Consider the following 13,208-nt stretch of genomic DNA (forward strand, 5'->3'; position numbering starts at 1 on the left):
GGATGTTGAGCTTTTGTTTGCAAAAGTGTGGACACCCACTTTTTTGTGGGTAGGTATCTTAGAACACCCTCTTTCCCCCACAGTTTACATTGATAAGTGGATGTTGAACCATTTCACTGGGAAAAAGATGGGTGTTGGAATGCTTCCATTGCCATAAGTATGGGTGTTGGCAGAAAAGGGGCTCTGATGTGAAAATACCCACACCTGAAAAGAGTAGGTGTTTCAAAATCCATATTTTTTCAGGGTGTTGAATCTTTTCATCGGTGGGTTGTTGATATTGATAACAAATAATCTGGATGTTTCACCATCTACAGTTTTTCTTCTGGAAGGGGGTTCAATGATATCAATGATGCTGTTTTACAGCACATTTATTTTGGGTTGACAGCAGTGGAGAAATGGTGAGAACTATGATTGCATTCATGAACTGGCATTTGGAAGGTGGCCTCCTAAGAGTATATCTATACTTCAGAGCAAGCAGTTTGTGTATGTTATTTGTGTTACCTGTCGTCACGTATTCTATCATGCCACTAATAATAAATTGGTGAATTTTGAGTAGGCTACGTTTATTTCATATCCATATATCGTTTCTACTGTAGCAAAGGCTAGTCCTCTAGCCACTGTTAGCATTAGCTCACCACTGATTACGTATGATATCACAAAGTAGCAGTACGTGTTAAATGACACAGAACACGGGGGAAATGACGTGAATAGAAACTGCAAATGAACTTTCTCGCTCAGGTGCTCGAACAAGTAGAGCGGCCATCTTGAAAAGCCGAAGTAAGGAAGGAAGTCGCGAGCGGAGACGTCACGCGAGACTTCGGATCGGGCCGGATATCCGGTGTGACAGAAGTCCAACCAAACACGGCAAAAGAGGCGTTCCCTTCGTAACAACTTCCGTTTCCAGCAATTTCTCGTCTCGCGGAGTCAACTCTCTCGTGGGGGCCGGCCGGAGACTTCTAGAAGCAACGTGTGCGAGCTTGAGTCCACACCGGCGTCGGCGAAGCACTCTCGTCACGGTCCATTTTATTTTTGACGACAGCCGAGATGGCCAAGTGGGGCGAAGGAGACCCTCGCTGGATCGTAGAGGAGCGAGCGGACGCCACGAACGTCAACAACTGGCATTGGTGAGGCGGGAAGAAAGGACGTTCGTCTGCGAGCTTGACGGCTAATGCTAATAGCACACCGACCTCCTTCGGGGGGCGCACGAAAAGAGCACATTGGGGCTCTTCCAGGTCTTTCAACGTTGTCGCAACGCTTCGTCTTGTTACCGCTAAGCTTGATTAACAATTAGTAAAATATCTAAAATAAAAATGCCTAGGTTAATTTTGTCTGAAAGCTAACAGCTAAAGTAGCACAGGCGAGAAAAGTGTTACTAAAGGAATTGTTTATTGTCATTCACCCGTGTATGGACTAAGTCTTTAACAAACAGCGAACCAGCTCTCAAAGTACATCTTGAGTAGGTTCACATTGATTGCAGGTGAATTTTAAATCTTAAATGCTCTCAAACAAAAATCATTATACTTTGATTTTAAACTCCTCTTGCAGCACTACATAAATAAATGGCTTTCAGCTGTTTAAATCCCAACTATTATCACACTTTATGTTTAAAATGTTCATTCCATAAGTCATTTGGGTACTCACGATGAATGTTTGAGATAATCGTGAGTTAGCTGGGCACAATCAAAATTGTGCACTACTACAAAAGTTAGCAGATTTTCTTCTTCCTTACACTGCCATATGTGTGTTCTCTCCTTTCTTTGTGTGCAATGTTTTCAAATGAGGAGTATAACATTTACAGGCAACGAGAGCCAAAAACCATTGCTTGCACTAGTTTGTAATTGTCATATTGTCAGCATGTCACCATATGCAAATAAAAATTGAGCTGGCTTCATAATCAAATGTCGTCACAGCCAGTCAGCGTGTCAAGCGTCATCTTCCCCCCTCTGAGTTGGTTCTCCATGGCAACCACACTCCATTGGCATGGTGACTTGATGGAACAACATTTTTCTGGAAATGTTTAGCGCAATCCCCAAGACTTGTGCGGTAGTCCCGCACATTTGACAAGTGCTAAAAATACAATGTTGCGCGGTCTGGGAGGTCTTAGGTTCCCGGTGTATTACAAGTTGCTATGATATACACCTTCAACTCAAGATGTGCCCTAAAACACAATTCAAACATCTGCACAAGAAGATATTTGGTAAAAATGGATCGCAAGCTAAAGACATCAGTCATAGTTGAATAGAACCGAGTGGGATGTTTCCCAAGTCCCAGTGCTGGTGCGAGCAGCGTAAAAGCTTACTACAAGTGCAGACTTTTAAAGAACTCTTATGACTTCTTTTCAAGTTGTAACAATTGCTTCCTCCTCAGGACGGAACGAGATGCCACAAGCTGGTCGTCGGATAAGTTAAAAAGTCTGTTGCTGGGCCTGCGGGTGGAGAGCGGCGAAGGAAGCTGCGAGGTGACTGAGGTGAGCAAGGTGGAGGGCGAGGCATCCATCAACAACCGCAAAGGCAAACTGATCTTCTTCTATGAATGGAACCTGAAAGCAACCTGGACAGGTTGGTCAAAGTTGTAAGATATCAATCTACAACATCGTCGGCCTGTGAAAATGTAAACCTTTGGACTTTTTTTTGTTTTAACAGGAATGTCCAAATCGGGAATAAAATACCAGGGCTCTGTGGAGATTCCTAACCTGTCTGATGAGAACGATATGGAGGATCTGGATGTAAGCAGTCAAGATGGGACACTTGGAGCGTTGTTGTTGGAGCGGTGACACTTGTGTTGTCATCTTCTCGCAGATTAGCATTGCACTGAACAAAGATGAACCGGAGACGCCGCTGGCCCACTTGATGAAATCCAGAGGAGCTGAGAAGATCCGCGAGGCTCTGGGAAGCTACGTGGGCTTATTGAAATCAGGTCAACCCAAATGTTGCTGATCATTTTTGGGGCGACACGTATGTAACTCGGGTTATTTCTTCCGCAGAGTTCACTCAGGGGATGATCCTGCCGACAGCCAACGGCGTGGCGCCGCTGCAGTCGTCCTCACAGTCCAAAGCCAAGACGGACAAAACTCTGGTACCTCACATTCATCTCTGCAGGCGTTCCTTCAGCAAAAGACGCGCTGACTCCATTTTGTTTTTTTGCCGGGGGGGCGGGGTGCAGATTTCTTCATCAAGTAGCAGCTCAGCGCCAGCGGCCAACACGGGCGTGAAGATTCCCACGTGCAAGTTCAGGTTGACAGAAACGTTCCTCACCAGCCCGGCAGACCTCTTCAAAGTCTTTGTCAACCAGGAGGTGAGAAGCGGATACGTTGCCCAGCCCTCTTCTGGCAGTGGTGGACAATGTATAGCCGCTCCATTTTTTTGTAGCTTGCTACTTTGATTTGGTCTTTGAGCATATTTGCATCTTCATTCACACTTGAATTGTGTCAGTTTGATGATGAGAATAGAGGTTGCAACTAAGCTCAAGTAAAGAGTTATTTTTCACAGAGGATAGAAGATATTCCCGTGAGTCTTGTTGAATTCCCCGTCTACATCAGTCGCTACCGTTTGTGTTTAACTGTGCGTTCTTTAAAGCTTTAGAACTTTAGTGATGTCAGTGCTGCTTTCATTAGCCTCTCTAGTGTTTCCCATTAAAGCCCACGTATCACGGTAATAAATTCTACTGTTTTACTCATTCAGATGTAGTCTATATTATGTGGAACAGCGATGCTTTTGTCTGAATTCCTCGTTTTGATAGGTCACTGGTCCCTCTTTTCTACTTGTTCTGAGGTGCGGCCGTTTTGGTGCGGTCTCTCACTAGAACAGCTGGATGCGTCAATTGACGCGCATCACAACTTTGCGTCATGGATAATACGCATTTGTAGGAAAAATCTGACAAAAATTGACTTATTTATTTAGCATGCATAATAGAAAAACAAAGACAAAAACCTATTTAAATTACTTGTGTGCAAGATACAGCAGTTTATACCTAGAACAGATACAAACCGGATTCGATTGAAGTTGAGAAATTGTGTAAAATGTAAATACAGTGGAGCCTCGGTTTTCGAACGTCCCGGTTCTCGAACAAATCGATATCGAACAAAAAATTCGAGATTCTTTTGCTCGGATGTCATACGATTGTTGTCATACGAGGTTGTCGAACCTCGCGAGATGAGCCAAGAGGACCCGCATGCCAACTGACTCCGTTCGTTATTACATTCTCGTTACTCTGAGAATTGCATCAACTGTAATTATGCCTCCAAAGGAAGCAAGTGGGAGCAGTAAAGCCATCCTAAAACACAAAGACGCTCTTAAAGCTATGTGACAGTGAGCGACCGGCGTGCTGCGGCTGCGCGATCGGACCAAATTAAGCTCCCTGCGCACTGAGGTCCACTTAAATTTTGGAAAGTACATCCGGACATTAAAAATATTTTCTAAATTTCAGCGACGGCTCTGTCGCAATAATGCGACCAGTGCTGTGCAGTTGCGCGTTCGGTGGTGCGCTGCAGTTGCGCGATCGGACAAAATTAAGCTCTCTGCGCACTGAGGTCAACTTAAATTTTGGAAAGTACATCAGGACTTTAAAAATATTTTCTAAATTTCAGCAACGGCTCTGTCACAATAATGCGACCAGCGCGGTGCAGTTGAGCGGTCGGCGACGCGCTACGGTTGCACGTTCGGCGGTGCGCTGCAGTTGCGCGATCGGACCAAAATGCACAAATGAAAGAATGCCTTAAAAATGCCTTTTTTTTTTTTTTTTTTTGCTTGGAACAGATTAATTTTTTTTCCATTATTTGTAATGGGAAAACGTGATTCGGAATTCGAACGATTCACTTCTCGAACAGCCTTCTGGAACAGATTGTGGTCGAAAACCGAGGCTCCAATGTAAAAACAAAATACAATGATTTGAAAATCCTTTTCAACTTATATTCAATTGAATACACTACAAAGACAACATATTTAATGCTCAAATTCATAAACTTTATTTTATTTTTCAAATAATTAACTTAGAATTTCATGGCTGCAACACGTCCAGTAGAAATTGGGAAAGGGCGTGTTTACCACTTCGTTACATCACCTTTCCTTTTAATAACACTCAATAAATGTTTTGGAAGAGAGGAGACTAATTTTCTCAGCTTCTCATGTGGAATTCTTTCCCATTCTTGCTTGATGAACCGTTAAGTTGTTCAACAGTCTTCCCTGTCGTATTTTATGCTTCATAATGTGCCACACATTTTCAATGGGAGACAGGGCTGGACTGCAAGCGGGCCAGGGGAGAACCTGGACTTTTTACTTCGAAGCCACGTTGTTGTAACACGTGCAGAATGTGGCTTGGCATTATCTTGCTGAAATAATCAGCGGTGTCCATGAAAAAGACGTCGCTTGGATGGCAGCACATGTTGCTCCAATATCTGTATGTACTTTTCAGCATTTGTTTCCTTCACAGAAATGTATTTCCTTCACAGAAATGTAAGTCACCCATGCCATGGGAACTAATGCACCCCCCATACTTTTGAACTTTGCGTTCATAACAGTCCGGATGGTCCGCTTCCTCTTTGGTCCGGAGGACATGACGTCCAGTGTTTCCAAAAACAATTTGAAAAGTGGACTCATCAGACCACAAAACACTTTATGCATCAGTCCATTTTACATGAGCTCGGGCCCAGAGAACTCGGCGGCGTTTCTGGATGTTGTTCATAAACGGCTTTTGCTTTGCATGGTAGAGTTTTAACCCGCACTTACTGATGTGACAAACTGTATTTACTGACAGTGGTTTTCTGAAGTTTTCCTGAGCCCATTTGGTGATATCCTTTACACACTCATGTCGGTTTTTAAAGCAGTGCCGTCTGAGGGATCGAAGGTCATAGTCATTCAGTCTAGGTTTCTGGCCGTGGCACTTTTCACCAGAGAATTTCACCAGATTCTCCGAACCTTTTGATGATATTATGGACCGTAGATGTTGAAATCCCTAAATTCCTTACAATTTTGCTTTGAGAAATGTTGTTCTTATTTCTCACGCAGTTGTGGACAAAGTGGTGAACCTTACCCCATCCTTGCTTGTGAATGACTGAGCATGTTTGGGAGGCTCCTTTTATACCCAATCGTGGTACCCACCTGTTCCCAATTAGCCTGATCACATGTGGGATGTTCCAAATAGCTGTTTGATAAGCTTTTCTCAGCGTTCTCAGTATTTTTTGCCACCGTTCCCAACTTCTACTGGACGTGTTGCAGCCATGAAATTCTAAGTTAATTATTATTTGGCAAAAAACAATTAAGTTTATCAGTTTGAACATTAAATATGTTGTCTTTGTAATGTATTCAATTGAATATGGGTTGAGAAGGATTTTCAAATTGTTGTATTTTGTTTTTATTTACATTTTACACAATTTCCCAACTTCAACCGAATCCGGTTTGTAGATGCGTCAATTGACACAATTGAACATTATAGCATGCACAGTATGGTTATCCATGTAACAAAGTGTAATAATGTGTAACAAAGTTCTTTCACAAGCATTTCAGTCACAGACTTGCATGTTTGTGCTTGTCCCTAATATCAGACAGCCTTATCTTTGCAGGCGATACAAATTTTAGCCATACATTTTCCACATGCAGGGCGTTTGCAAACATCACAGACAGTTCTGTTGCAGCTTTTTATCTGACAAGTCACTCTAGTTGTCAATTGTCCCGTTGCTGTGGACGCTGCCATTGGTACAGGATTCCTGGCTGACATCTAAGCTAATGTCAGTTCTTTAGACAGCTGACGAAAGAATTCCCTGCGTGAGATATTAGTGCCAGTGACTGTAGATTATCCACGAATTGACTCCAGCCATATCTAGAATGTTGATGAACACTGTAAGTGGCCATCTTCTGCATCCTGCCTTTGTAGACATCTGTTGGCACATTGCGTCAAGCATGTCGGCATTTGTTGCTGTTGTAATACAGGATTGATTCTGGCTTCTTTTAGCCATCTGTCTAGCACAGAGAACCTTTGTGCAGAGTTGACAGCAGCACAACAGATTTAGAGGGCTTTGATTGGTATCTGACCAACTGGATGGAGCCAGACCTGTAAAATACTGACTCGTGAGTGGCCATCTTTGAAGAGCTTGGAATCTCTCTCCTGTTTCATCGCATGGTGCCAACTATTGATGTCCGCTTTTACAAAAGCTTCAGTGCTAGGTCTTTGCTTATGAAAAAGTTGTCAGTGGTGACTTTGTAGCCACGCCCAAAGTGCGGCTCCATAAGTGTCATCACTTAGTGATGTGTCCCCAAACTGTTGACTCTCTGCTCATCCTTTCCAAGATATGGCTTCACACCGAGGCAGTACTTTGTTCCAACTTCAGCAAGGACCCAAAACTTGATTCCAAACTTGTCGGGTTTATTTGGAATATATTGAGTGAACCTACAGCGAGTTTTGGTTGGAAACAGCTGTTCATCCACTCAGTTAGTGAATCCTGCGGAATATATGCCTTCTGACTGTTCCCAACAAATCTGTCCAAAAGCCATGACATCAAACAAAACTTGTCTTTCGTGACCCTCTCTCTACGAGTGGAACGCACATCAAAACGGATGTACTTTTTTATTTTTCTGAATCGGTCACGAGGCATTGCTTGACGAAAGGCTTGGCATTGATATTTTTCTGACCACAGCAAATCTAGTGTAAAGTTCTTGGCATTCATACACCCTTTCAAGTACAGCAACCCAATAAATGCATCAAGCTCATTATCAGATCCCAGGGATCAGACGTGCGGGCATACTCAAGAGTGCAGCACTTGATGTGACGAGTCATGCCTTCATCAACAAGTAGTCTGAATGCATCAACAGGTGTTCTGGTATAATTTGTAGGACCTTCTTTTGCTGTAAATACATTCTGTACCTGCATTCGTCCAAGGGGTGCTGTTACTCCTGAAATCTCCCACTCTCTGCCATCTTTGCTGCTAACCTTACATCGCACCCTTTTTTCATTGTGTGGAGCACTGACTGGAACAGCAACCCCTTTTGTAGCATCCCCTTCTTGTCTGTGAGAAGATGCCTCCTCCACTTCTATAGCATCCCCCTCTTCTCTGTATGAGGGTGCCGCCTCCACTTCTACCGCGTCCCCCTCTTCTATGTCTGATGTGACATCATCGGAACTCGAAGATGTTACTGCATATTCTTCAGTATCACTGCGTGTTGATACGTCATCAAACTTGTCACCAGAGACGTCATCGCTGCTGTCTGTATCAAGCAGCTTCTGAAGATGTTCGAGAGCCTGTTTGGCAGTTGTAGCACTGTGGGCGCGTGCTTTGTTGTTGTAGTTGTGATAAACACGGGTCGCCTGGCGCTTCAGCCTGCTTACTTTCTTTTGAAGGTTGATGCGACGTTGATTTTGTTCTCTTCATCTCTATGTTAAGATACAATTACACTCGTCACTCCGCTACGATATCCTCACACAATTACTACGTTCTTGGGGCGTACGCTCGAACAACACAATCGCGATAACATGACATGCGCAACATGTGATGTGTGACGGTAACGTGTCGCATCAATGGCGCGTCAATTGACGCACTCCGCTGTTAGAGGTAGATCAAAACAGCCGCTGTCCATCCATCCATCTTCTTCCGCTTATCCGGGGTCGGGTCGCGGGGGCAGCAGCTTCAGGAGGGACTCCCCCCTCCCCAGCCACTTCATCCAGCTCATCCCGGGGGATCCCAAGGTGTTCCCAGGCAAGCTGAGAGACATACAGTGCCTTGCGAAAGTATTCGGCCCCCTTGAACCTTTCAACATTTCGCCACATTTCAGGCTTCAAACATAGAGATATAAAATTTTAATTTTTTGTCCAGAATCAACAACAAGTGGGACACAATCATGAAGTGGAACGAAATTTATTGGATAATTTAAACTTTTTTAACAAATAAAAAACTGAAAAGTGGGGCGTGCAATATTATTTGGCCCCCTTGCGCTAATACTTTGTAGCGCCACCTTTTGCTGCAATTACAGCTGCAAGACGCTTGGGGTATGTCTCTCAGTTTTGCACATCGAGAGACTGGAATTCTTGCCCATTCTTCCTTGCAAAACAGCTCAAGCTCAGTGAGGTTGGATGGAGAGCATTTGTGAACAGCAGTCTTCAGCTCTTTCCACAGATTCTCGATTGGATTCAGGTCTGGACTTTGACTTGGCCATTCTAACACCTGGATACGTCTATTTGTGAACCATTCCATTGTAGATTTGGCTTTATGTTTAGGATCATTGTCCTGTTGGAAGATAAATCTCCGTCCCAGTCTCAGGTCTTTTGCAGACTCCGACAGGTTTTCTTCCAGAATGGTCCTGTATTTGGCTACATCCATCTTCCCATCAATTTTAGCCATCTTCCCTGTCCCTGCTGAAGAAAAGCAGGCCCAAACCATGATGCTGCCACCACCATGTTTGACAGTGGGGATGGTGTGTTCAGGGTGATGAGCTGTGTTGCTTTTACGCCAAACATATCGTTTTGCATTGTGGCCAAAAAGTTTGATTTTGGATTCATCTGACCAGAGCACCTTCTTCCACATGTTTGGTGTGTCTCCCAGGTGGCTTATGGCAAACTTTAAACGAGACTTTTTATGGATATCTTTGAGAAATGGCTTTCTTCTTGCCACTCTTCCATAAAGGCCAGATTTGTGCAGTGCACGACTGATTGTTGTCCTATGGACAGACTCTCCCACCTCAGCTGTAGTTATGTGCAGTTCATCCAGATTGATCATGGGCCTCTTGGCTGCATCTCTGATCAGTCTTCTCCTTGTTTGCGATGAAAGTTTGGAGGGACGGCCGGCAGTGGCCTGATACTTCTTCCATTTCAATATAATTGCTTGCACAGTGCTCCTTGAGATGTTTAAAGCTTGGAAAATCTTTTTGTATCCAAATCCGGCTTTAAACTTCTCCACAACAGTATCTCGGACCTGCCTGATGTGTTCCTTTGTCTTGATGGTTCTCTCTGCGCTTTAAACAGAACCCTGAGACTATCAAAGAGCAGGTGCATTTATACAGAGACTTGATTACACACATTTGCATTCTATTTATCAACATTGGATCATTCATAGATCCTCACTGAACTTCTGGAGTGAGTTTGCTGCACTGAAAGTAAAGGGGCCAAATAATGTTGCACGCCCCACTTTTCAGTTTTTTATTTGTTAAAAAAGTTTAAATTATCCAATAAATATCGTTCCACTTCACGATTGTGTCCCACTTGTTGATTTTTGACAAAAAATTAAAATTTTACATCTTTATGTTTGAAGCCTGAAATGTGGCGAAATGTTGAAAGGTTCAAGGGGGCCGAATACTTTCGCAAGGCACTGTGTCTCTCAGCTGGCCTGGGTCGTCCCCGGGGTCTCCTACCGGTGGGACATGCCCGGAACACCTCCCCAGGGAGGCGTCCAGGAGGCATCCTGATGACATGCCCGAGCCACCTCATCTGTCTCCTCTCAACGTGGAGGAGTCGCGACTCCACGCCGAGTCTCTCCCGGATGACCGCGCTTCTCACCCTAACAGCCGCTGTTCTAGTGTTAAATGCAAATGAGATACTTTACACCCCACACCCACCATGCCGCAAGATGCCCGCCTCCCTTCCCAGTCAACATATTTGTAGTTTTTAAACCAAGGTAGCGTTTACTTGCGCTGCAAACGTTTTGATTGATTAAAAGAAGTCAACGCCAGAAGACTTGTCCATACGTACATAACACGTAACAAAAGAAATCCCCTCACAATACTGATCACTTCATGTAAACAAGCACTGCAGTCAAGCTAAGAAGTAAGCTAATGCTAGTGTTAGTGAGAAGCTAACAAATGCATTTAGCAACTTCAACGCAATTCATCTGATACAACTACTCAAAATACACCCACAAGAAGTGAAAATAGAACGCACAGCTCAAAAATCAGCAAAAAGACTGACGGTAATGCTATGACAAGTGCATAGACACATATTATTCAAGTGAAATAGTTTATTTTTGTGTCATCTCAAGCTTACTGCTTTACTGTCTCCCTCGTTTTGAAGGTACTGAACCATCAACGAAACAAAGTCTTTCGGTGAATCCTTCTTTTTACTGACAAAAGATCTCTGAAACACTCATCCTGGAACAAGCAGGACTTTACCCACAGATATGGGAACACTGCTTGAAAATTTGACCAGGCATTTCTGACCAGGTGTGATGTTGGGGGATGCATCCATCCAACAACGAACATTTTGATCTCTCCACTTCGGCATCCTTGAGTTGTTTGGACTACAAAGGTTTCACAGAGTAATAAAAATGGCAGATTTGTGAAACTGTTTGGCAACACCCATTACCTTGTTTGTTTTGTCCCGCCCCAACGGATGTGATGTAATAGACAAAAATACGTAATAGAAAATGGAGAAATCTGAACGGAGTAAAAATTAGCCCCCCAAACAGATCATAAAAGTATCACAGCAGCACCTGGAGGGATAGATTACACTTTTCTACACCCCTGGAGACTCCAAATACACAAGAAAATTATTTTAAAAGGTAAAGTCGATTTTTCCATCATGTGTGTTAGCATTAAGCTAGTGGACCAATTTTTGGGGCGGGGGGAGAATTGTTCACTGTCTGCTGCTTGTTGTGAAGTTCTCAGTTACATATATTGCTTGCAACACCAGACAAAAAAAACCTCAGCAGAACAACAGCTTGTGCCTTCATGATTTTCTTTAACTGACTTTGTGAGTGAGCTGGCCCATTTGTCCATTTTAAAACTCAAGTGTGGCCCTTCGGCACAAAGATCGACCATTTAATGCACTGTTGTCAAACGCAAGGCCCGGGGGCCGGATACAGCCCGCCACATCATTTTATGTGGCCCGCGAAGACATTGTGCATCAAATTTGTGTCATTACTAGAATTGCAAATTGTCTTCACTTTTAATATCTTTTTTTGTAATATTTGACCAGTTTTTACTCGTCTGATTTGAAAACGAGTCATTTGTCAGTTTGTTTTGTAGCTTTTACTGTGTATAATATGAGGTGCTCATACATTTATTTGGGTTGACAGTCATAATGGCCCTCCGAAAGAAGCTATGACTACAATGTGGCCCGTGAAAAAAATTAGTTTGACGCCCCTGATCTAATGAAATGTCATCGCCGGCATTATCGACGTCCGCTCTAGCGTGTTGTGCTTGTTGCAGATGATTCAGGCCTTCACGCATGCTCCGGCCACAGTGGAGGGAGAGAAAGGAGGAAAGTTTCGTCTGCTCGGTGGAAATGTTTTGGGGGAGTTCGTGGAGTTGGTGAGATGTGGTGTCTTCTGCAAGAAGCAAAATCTTTGATCGTGCTTGTTGGTGTTTTGCGCTTAAGTGCTTCTCTTAACTCCTGCTTGTAGGTGCGAGATGAGAAAATAGTCATGAAGTGGCGGTACAACAACTGGCCTTGTGGTATGTATTTGCACACACGCAGGAACTCCAAGCTTCCGCTCAGATATGTTTGCATGGCTGCGGTGAATTACAAGCGTTTTCTTACTCGCGTAATCATTCAAAGCCTCTGCGAAATTTTCTGACTACAAAGCATGGCTGATGAATTTTGTGACTGATTTGCATCGGTTTCAGAGCACTACGCCACTGTGACACTGACATTGGCGGACCGCAGCAGCGAGACGGAATTGCGTGTGGATTGTCGCGGGGTTCCCAACGACGATGAGGATCGCACCAAGGACGGCTGGCGCAGGTTCTACTTTGAAGCCATCAAACAGACATTTGGCTACGGTGCGCGACTCTTCTGAAACATCCTTATTTCTTCATTTCAACTCATCATCGTTACGTTCGGTGACATCTTGACGTGAACTCGGCGAGGACCGTTTGTTTGTGTGTTTTTTTTTTTTTTTTGTTCTTCAACTTTAGTTTTGTCCCTATCAAGTATTTGTTGTTAAGAGGAACCTCACAAGAACCACTCAAGCAAATTGGCCTCCATGTCTCCAAGCAAAAGAACCAACATTGCATTTATTTAAGCAAACAAGCAGCTCTGGAAAAAGTTTTTTTGTAGGAGCGTAGCGCCGGTGCATGTTGATCTTCATAGCTGCGGCCACTTGCATAATGTCCCAGCTTTCATGAAGGCATGATGCGGGAAGCGAGCGTAGCAGACGGAAACATTCCCGCCGCGGGGTTAATCTATTTATATATTTTCATGCCGACGTTGTGATGGCAAACTATTGGAATAAACCAATCACTGCGTGCACTTTCTGTGTTTGTTATTTGAATTGACATTTAAATAACTCAAAA

At 43.7% G+C, this 13,208-nt stretch overlaps 1 protein-coding gene across 1 annotated transcript; it reads left to right on the forward strand.

The window, feature by feature from the left end:
• The first annotated feature begins 757 nt into the window (after positions 1-757).
• On the forward strand, positions 758-13,164 carry LOC148385642 (activator of 90 kDa heat shock protein ATPase homolog 1-like). The gene is made up of 9 exons (XM_088400155.1): positions 758-1,124; positions 2,368-2,558; positions 2,643-2,725; positions 2,799-2,916; positions 2,984-3,075; positions 3,163-3,294; positions 12,123-12,224; positions 12,317-12,368; positions 12,540-13,164. Exons 1-9 carry the CDS (start codon positions 1,045-1,047, stop codon positions 12,710-12,712), a joined length of 1,023 nt encoding a protein of 340 aa, XP_088256281.1. The 5' UTR covers positions 758-1,044; the 3' UTR covers positions 12,713-13,164.
• Positions 13,165-13,208: the final 44 nt, after the last annotated feature.

Source organism: Syngnathus floridae, chromosome 16 (assembly GCF_059516105.1).
Source record: "Syngnathus floridae isolate MCC-2025c chromosome 16, RoL_Sflo_1.0, whole genome shotgun sequence".
NCBI classification, from domain to species: domain Eukaryota; kingdom Metazoa; phylum Chordata; class Actinopteri; order Syngnathiformes; family Syngnathidae; genus Syngnathus; species Syngnathus floridae.